This window comes from Strigops habroptila, chromosome 23, assembly GCF_004027225.2.
Source record: "Strigops habroptila isolate Jane chromosome 23, bStrHab1.2.pri, whole genome shotgun sequence".
In the NCBI taxonomy this organism is placed as follows: domain Eukaryota; kingdom Metazoa; phylum Chordata; class Aves; order Psittaciformes; family Psittacidae; genus Strigops; species Strigops habroptila.
Window position 1 is genome coordinate 2,333,467 of NC_044299.2, and position 8,473 is coordinate 2,341,939.

The window sequence follows — 8,473 nt, forward strand, 5'->3', positions numbered from 1 at the left end:
TTACCTGCTCTCCTCTCCCTCCAGCAGCTTCCTGTAGGTCGCGATCTCAATGTCCAAGGCCAGCTTGATGTTCATGAGCTCCTGGTACTCCCGGAGCTGCCGGGCCATGTCAGCTTTAGCTTTCTGCAGGGCATCTTCCAGGTCAATCATCTTTGCCTTGGCATCTTTGAGAGCCAGCTCCCCACGCTCCTCGGAGTCTCCAATGGCCGTCTGCAGGGTGGCACACTGCAAGAGGAGGGATTGTGACTCCTAGATGCTGCTTTTCTTTTGGGGTAAGAGTCACCCAAGGAAAAAACCCATTCTGACTGGGTGTTAGTGAGAGAAGTGGTGACTGAAGTCATTCACCCATAGCTACAATTGCCTGGCAAGAAAGATTGAATAGATATCACAGCACTGTACCCTTTTCAGGAGAGAATTCAACATGTTTAATGCGATACATCATCCTCTGTGGCTGCTAAAGTTCCCAATCAGCAAAGCAGAGCTGTGGTGCTAAGAGACCAGAGGATGGGGCTCCGCGAGCTCCTTTTGCCATTCCTACCTGGTTCCTCGTGTTCTCTATCTCTGACCGGATCCTCTGGATGAGACGGTTGAGCTCAGAGATTTCCCCCTTTGTGTTACGCAGGTCATCCCCATGCTTCCCAGCCGTGGCCTGCAGTTCCTCGAACTGAGGTGCAGAAGTAAGAGTAAATCACTTGAGGTGTCCAGGTGGACAAGATGTGGCTCGAAGAGCCAAGGGACAGCAGTAATGTTCCCCAGAAATGCATCTGCGGCATCTGTGGGTCTGTTCACCTTGGTTTGGTACCAAGCCTCTGCCTCGGCACGGCTCCGGTTAGCAATGTCTTCATACTGAGCTTTGACTTCAGCTATGATGCTGCTGAGGTCCAGGTCCCGGTTGTTGTCCATTGACAAGATGACAGCAGTGTCGGACACTTGTGCACTGAGCTGAGCCAGCTCCTGCAAGGAAGCACACGGGATCCCGGCCAGCTGCACTTACCTTTGCTATTGCCATGAATGGTGGCAGTCACTGTCCAAGGGTGACAACAACAGGACAGAAATCAGTGGAGGAGGGTGTCTGTACCGCATCATAGAGGGCTCGGAGAAAACTGAGTTCATCGTTCAGGGCATCCACCTTGGCCTCCAGCTCCACCTTATTCATGTAAGCAGCATCCACATCCTGGAAAAGAGCAACCATGGGGACACCTGCAGAACCTGGTACCTCTTCTGTAGCTCAGCCAAGAAGTGGCCAAGCCAGGAGAGGAGGCCTGGCCCTTCACTGCTGCGCTGGTGCTGCCAGCCAAGCTCTACTTGGCACATACCCCTGGTAAAGCACCAAGAGGACATCTCTTGGCAAAAAGAAGTGCTGTGTGTGACGTTGTTAGTGGACCAGGAAGGAGGTGCAGCCCTTTGGCCTTGGTACCCGCACTACTGACCATCTTTGTTTTACATGATCTGTTTTGCCCAGGCAAGCGTGTGTGTATGTTGTGGGACAGGAGTGGGACAAGAATTTACTTCCATCCTCCAAGCCCCTCCATTCCTTTCTTCCAAAACCACAATCCAAATGACAGCTTTTAAAGGATGAGGATGCAGCTCCATGAGATCTCCCATCCTTTAGGACATTCCCAGCCTGTGCAATGGTTAGGGTTAGCTCAGCATTCATAACACCTCCTGTCTCACCTACCTTCTTCAGCACCACAAATTCATTCTCTGCTGCTGTGCGTCGGTTGATTTCCTCTTCGTATCTGCACGGACAAAGGGAAAGACATGCTGGATCATACCTTGGTAAGCAGAAAAGTTGTACAGGTAGGATGAAAGGTTATCTGGGCTGAGAATGGTGTTTCCAAATCAGCCTCCTGGAAACTGCCCTGCTCAAATTTGTGAGAATGCAATTCCTCCAAGAGTTGAAAAGACATAATGCAGATGGAAAAAGGAGGGTAAAGCTGGTTTAGGTGATTTTCCTTTACAAGTGTCATCACATGTTGTTTTGTCCCAGCTGAATCTTCATTTTCCAATTGGAAAAATGTTGATGGACAGGCAACCTTTCTGCTGCTGTCAAGGAAGACAGCGGTTCTGCAGGGAGAGAGACCTCACATGAGTGGTATGTCAGAGGGGGATTAGTTAGGTACTGTGTTATGGGCTAGAGCACAGACTGGAGATCCTTTTTTCCCCCTTTCCTGTAGAAAGTTTGATGAATATCTCAGGCTGATGTTTGACTTTCAGAAAGTGAAATTTAAGTGAGATTAATCCTACTGCCTAATGCTAAACTGAACCATTTGCATCCCATTTCACCCCAGAGTGCCTGGATGTGCTGTTAACAGGCACTCACTTGTTCTTGAAATCCTCCACAAGGTCTTGCATGTTCTTCAGCTCCCCGTCCATGCGTCCTCTCTCGTTGAGCAGGGTGGCCAGCTGCCGTTTCAGGTTGTTAATATAAGCCTCAAAGAGTGGGTCCAGGTTGTTTTTGCCCGAGCTGTTTTTTTGACCCTGGTCCTGTAGGAGGGTCCACTTGGTCTCAAGCACCTTGTTCTGCTGCTCCAGGAAGCGAACCTGAGCATTGGGAAGGATAAGAGGCTTAGCAGAAGATACCTGTTAGCATGCTGATGGCCAGTAATCAGTAACTGGGACTGATGCATGGCAAAAGCCAAGGAAATCCCAAACCAAGAGTATTAAATCCAGCTGTGAATATCCTCCAGATTACCTGGGGCTGTGTTAGCCCACCCAGTAGCTAAGCAATTCCTAGGGTTAGGGTTAGGATTAGGGTTAGGGTTAGGGGTAGTGATAGGGTTAGGGTTAGTTTGATGGTTTGGTCTCAGTAGACAGTTCTTTTTAGAGGCAATTTAATTTAGCAAGGCAACGAGCAATCATTAGAAAATGTGGGTTCAGCTCTTTCAGCACTTGCTCTGTTTTTTCTTTCTTTGCAAGAGATATTTATCTTCCTTCACTAAAGCTAAGATCTGAGTACTACAGGTTAAAAGACAAGTACGTAATTGCCTTTCCTTTTGCTCATATATAGTACATATTTACCCAAGTCAAAGCTAAGGAAGGACTTAAGTTGAGTCAATATAAAAAGGACTTTAGCTTGCAGGCAATAAAGCAATAAGGACTAACACAGCTGCTGTGATTCCCCACAGAGAGAGCTGAGTTAAGCAGCTAGATGTGGACCTGAAACTGGCTTGTTCCATTTGGCTGAATATATCTTATTTCTCAGGCACAAACCCTGGATCTCATCCTTTTATTACTAGTTTCTGATCTAGTTTTCTGCCTTGTAACTGTACAGAAGAACATTCTTTTTGAGTACTGTAATGAAGACTTGCAGGTGGGAAATATGCAGCAAACTGTAGATCTATGAAGTTGCACTTTTGTAGCTACAAGACTGTCTCGCTCCCTCTCTATCACCATCCCACAGCACTTGATGAAGTCTCACCTTGTCGATGAAAGAAGCGAACTTGTTGTTGAGGGTCTTGATTTGCTCCCTCTCATCTTTTCGCACCTGATGGATGTTTGGATCTATCTCCAGGTTCAGTGGCGCCAGGAGATTCTGGTTGACGGTCACTTCTTGGATTGTACCAATTCCAGGTGGGCCACCACCATATCCCATTGGGTTCCTGCCACCACCGAGCCCTCCACTGAACCCTCCCAGACCCCCTACTCCACCAAAGCCAAACCCTCCACCACCTCCCTGTCCACCACCAAAGCCAAGCCCACCAGCACCTCCACCAAAGCCATATCCACCACCTCCACCACCAAGACCAAGCCCAAGACTGCTGCCAGCTCCACCACCACCAAGTCCACAGCCACCACCACCTCCCAGGCCAGAGCCACCCCCAGCTCCACTCCCAAAAGCAGCTCGGAAGCTGCTTCCAACACCAATGGATATTCTCTTGCTACCACCAAGGTTGTAGAGGCTCCTGCTGCCAAAACCACCACCACCACTGCCACCTCCTGCGATGAGCCTTCCAAAACCACCTCCACCTCCTCCAGACCGTGCCACAGACATCGAGCTAAAGCCAGCCCTGTTGCTGCTTGGAATAATAGCTGAGGCAGTGCTGTAAGATCTGCCTCCACCTCCGGCTCTCATGCTGTAAGTTTGCCGGTTCATGGCAGCAGGAGATAACACTGGCACTGGCAAGAAGCAGCAAACAGAGAGTGCAGCTCTCTGATGGGAGGGCGTGCAGGATGCCCTTTTTATCCCTGTGGGGATCTGGGCTTGGTTGCATGGAAGTCCAGTGATCAATTTGGTGCCTTCATGGTTTTGACGTGCCAGGCAGCCAGCTGTCTCCATGAGACTTGTTAAACCCTGATTGCACTCAAACACACCTCTTGGAACTGCTGTGAATCTGCTCAGCTAGAAGAGTTATCTAACTCCCTGAGTTTTGGCAATGAGAGTTCCTGCTCCCTTAGTGCAAAGCCTCTGTATGCTTGCAGAGATGGATTATTTAATTTCCTAGCTGCAAAACAAAGTAGGAGAAATAAAGAAAGGGTGAAAAAAGTGAAATAGCTACATGGATACCCCTGTGCTGCTTATAAGATGCAGTAGATCAGTACAGATGCAGCTTAGTTGAGAGTCCTCTGAATTAACTCGAGTGAAAGGCAGTGGCAATAAATCTGAACAAAAATATTTCCCAGTGCATTCACAGAGGCCGGGGGCGATGTTCATGAGGCCTGGCATCTCTTTCAGGGCTCTAATATATCCCGTATGCCCATTCACACCATCAGGCAGAGACCATCTTTTTGAGTTGACAAGCGCAAAATGGTCGTGATCCATGATTTTCCTCTGAGACACTATATTTAAATGTCACCTCAAATTTTGTCCATTTAGTATTTAGTCTATGGCAGGTTTCCTAGGCTTCGTTTTTAGAGATGCTGGCATCTCTAGAGGACAACTCCATCCCCCCCTGAGGCTGCCATTGCAATGCCCCCAGCCATCTGATGATGTGGTCGATGTGTTTTCATCTTGATCTAAAAAGCATTTCAATCAAGGAGACAGATTTTCTGAGAAACACTCTGCCCAGCTTTGTGGCATAGTATTATTTGCATGTCAACATGAAGATGTAATCAGTCTCGAGTTTCTAACTAACTCTTTTACAGCTGTGATTTCTTTCAAAGACCTTTGAACATTTCTGTTCAAAAAGTTGCCAAAAGCAAAGATTTAACCACCATGAAAAATACTCCCACAAATTCTCCTTATTTTACTTCCTGGAACCCTTGGGAAAAAGATCAAATTCAATGGGGGGTGGTAACATTTTCTACCATCTCAGACTTGGTGGAACTGCAATGTTTAGAGTATTTTATTAGTTGTATGTAAGAACACAGTTTTCAGCATGTTGCTGTCCTGGTGGCATTGCCTGTGCTGTCTGCATGACTGGAGTTTAAATATATTTACAGGATAGGACTCTACATGCCCTTCAAAATACATTCATGTGCCCCAGTGCTACAAAACCATTAAGTGTGAGCTAAAATCCCACTGGCATCTCTGGAAGAAAGATTAAGCAGGTGCTTCGTGTTCTACCAAATGCAGAACACCAAATATCTGATTATCCTTGGAGAAATGCTGCCAGGCAGGCTCAAACTGGGAGAGTTGGGTCACTCAGATAGAATGTCCCATCGCAGTGTGAAATTCCCAGCCAATACAGGTTGGCTTGGTTCTCTTTGGAAAGTGTTGGTCTGAATCTGCCTGGGATGTCACTTGAAATTCATGAACATCTCTTGCCTTGATTATTTGCATGAAATTCAAAGCTCGGGTGCGATGGGAAAATGAAATTGTCTTCATGCTTTCTTGACCCCGGTAAAGGCAGATTGTCCTGAAGCTGACAAACGGGTTTGAATCAGATGTCAGAGCTGAATGAATATAATGGGATTAAAGGTGGGGCTGCCAACAAGAAAGAGGGAATTGTCATTTTAGGCTCCCACACTCTTCCTTCAGCCCACTGTCCACCAGGTATGTGAGCAATGCAAAGGCTGGGTGGAAAATGCGTTGTTTCTTTCCCAGGCTGTTTTATTGTGTGGAGGAGCTGAGGTTTCTGGGCTCCATATTCCAGAGGTAGATGTGGATTCTTGCATCTGTTAGTTGGGATCAACTCTACTACATTCTGTTGATCTACAAAGGACCATGTCCAGAGCAACATCGAGAGGATTTGACCTCCAAACTGCCCCAAAATAGAAGCCCAGGGCCTTTATTCTCTCCAAAATGTCCTGATCTACATGAGCATCTTCAAGCAGGCAGCAGAAAACATGAGTTGAGAAGGGCAGGGATGATTAAAGGTTTTCTCCCAGAAATGCAAGAGCTGCTGAGCTGCTTTGGTACCCTGGGGAGCTGGCTGGTTTTGGTGTGCAGGTCTGTTCTGCAGGGAGGTGATCAACATAAATTATGAGCTGTTGGGGCACTGTAAGCTTCTTGTTTGTTTCTGCTTGATATTTACGTACAAATGAGATGAAGTCCAAATCACACTGAGACAGAAAAGATGAAGATAACCATTTCGAACAACATTCTCTTTAGGTGGGTGGGTTTTTTCTTCTCAGCTGATTCATTTGGCTTTCACCACCACCCCCAGCCCAGACAGTGTTGCTAAGGAATGTAATTTATTAAAAAATAATTAGTGATCTACTACCTGCTCTTCACCATCATTTTGCTTTCCACCAGAAAAGCATTGCAGACATGGCGAGCCTTGAATCCACCCCACTCAGCACAGCTTCTGTGCTGGGAGAGCAGCAGAGGTGGATGATCAACCAGTGGTAGGTTCATCACCATCCCGCTGGCATGGACAGACTGAGCCTGGCTGGATGGTTCAACTCATCCTCCAGCCATGGAGAGGATGGGACAGGCAAGGCCATGAGTCAGCAGTGAAGCCGAGGAAGCAAAGTGGGATGTCAGGGAATAAATTACAACACCTGCTCCTCAGTGTAGCTTTCATGGGGTAAATTAACCTGCCCACACCCTGTGCTGGTTCCAGACTGGGCGAGGAAAGACAGATTTCTCTAAAGGGTAATTCAGAGTGAAGTTGTCTCGGGGGCTTTCGGCTGCGCCCAGGTGAGATGTGGGAAGGAAGGATCCAGCAGGGCCTGCTGGTTTTCCTGGCATCCAGCTGTGCATCCAGCTGCGATGGGTTCCACCATGGCAAACTCTTCCAATCATGTTATAAAGGCCTTTCTGTGGGTCACCATCCCTTGGAAACTGGGGACTCTCACAGAGAAAAGAGAGGGAGCAACTTGATCTCACCTAAATCCCAGTCTCCTAAAATGATAGGAGATGGTTTTCCCCTCCCTGCAAGAGGTGCTGGAGGGGGCTGTCCCAGCATGTGCTACAGACTCTGATCTTTGTGTAAGTCCTTGTGTTGCAGGGAAGGTGGCGCATTTTGGACGCTACACTTTTGCTCTTGTGAGAGGGCTTCGGGGCTGCGATGTGGGGTTATTTTTGTTACTACCAAAGCTGGTTCTCACTGTTTTCTTTTAACAAGGGCCTGACTGCTTTTCTGTTGTGCCTCCAGAGATCTCAGACAAGTGTGAGAGATCCCAACTGAGCTGCACATCCCATGAGCAGTTAAACCCGGTTTATACTGCGTTTGCAGACTTCCTTCTGGCCACACTAGTCTCTGGATGGAATAAAGGTATGCAAAAGTGCAGGAGGAAGAAGAGCAGACAAAGTCTCAAAAAATAACTTGTTAAAACTCCACTTCTTGTAAGCTACCCCACCCATTTGGAGATTCATGTTTGAGAACATATCCATGCGTTTGTAATATCAGGGAGGGAAAGAAAACCCGTGAAGCAAAGAATGAATTATGCATGTAGTTTATTGAAGGTACAGCTGAAAGTTTGTAGTAAGCGAAGGGTAATCAACTCTGTTCACTTACACATGAAAAGCATTAAATGGATCTATCTGGTACACACACAGGAAAAACAACGCATGCATTTTACTACAGAATCGCAAGGTGCTTGTTGGTGTGTAATTAAAATCCACTCTAACAAACCTGGTGTAGCAACTTGGACCAATTTACATAAGCATTACCAACCCTCTCATAAACAGGAAAAATTGGATTTTCTGGTGTCATCAAAGAAGTTAAATAATAGCTGCAGCTCCATTGTGGACAATTAAAATGTGGCTTCTCTTTCTGAAGTTGGGATGACCAAAGTTTTCACCCTTTTGCAAGAGCTGCATTAGTGGGAAAAAAAATCCCTGCTGGAAAGTGGTCAAGCAGTGAAGACTGATTTAAGATGATGTGTGAAGACAGGTATGGACTCTCTTAAATGAAAATCTCACCTGGCTGAGACTGTGGGGGTGAGTTTCCCCCAAGAAGGAGATGCAAGAGAAGGTGGGTTTTGATCATGCAAAGAGTTTTCGGCAGAGTGCTTATCCTAATGGTGTGTGCATGGGCAGCGCATGGTTGTGTGATCCTTACAGCTGTCAGGAGGAAGGGGAATACTGTCTTATTGCAGAAATGCTGACTATTTTAAAACACGATGTGTAGTCACCCTCCAGCCT

At 46.9% G+C, this 8,473-nt stretch overlaps 1 protein-coding gene across 1 annotated transcript; it reads right to left on the reverse strand.

The window, feature by feature from the left end:
* On the reverse strand, window positions 1–4,096 carry LOC115618693 (keratin, type II cytoskeletal 5-like). Its single transcript, XM_030510496.1, has 7 exons — window positions 3,422–4,096; window positions 2,324–2,544; window positions 1,679–1,739; window positions 1,079–1,174; window positions 790–954; window positions 539–664; window positions 1–225 (listed from the first exon to the last, which is right to left on the reverse strand). The coding sequence occupies exons 1-7, from the start codon at window positions 4,094–4,096 to the stop codon at window positions 1–3; spliced, it is 1,569 nt and encodes a 522-aa protein (XP_030366356.1).
* Between the last annotated feature and the right edge of the window lie 4,377 nt (window positions 4,097–8,473).

Bases quoted from the DNA above. Each gene is read 5' to 3' on its own strand.
- LOC115618693 (XM_030510496.1), bottom strand. From the start codon at position 4,096: ATGAACCGGCAAACTTACAGCATGAGAGCCGGAGGTGGAGGCAGATCT. The intron at 1,175-1,678 runs GTAGGTGAGACA...GCTCTTTTCCAG, and splicing joins AATTTGTGGTGCTGAAGAAG to GATGTGGATGCTGCTTACAT. The intron at 226-538 runs GTAGGAATGGCA...CTCCTCTTGCAG, and splicing joins TAGAGAACACGAGGAACCAG to TGTGCCACCCTGCAGACGGC.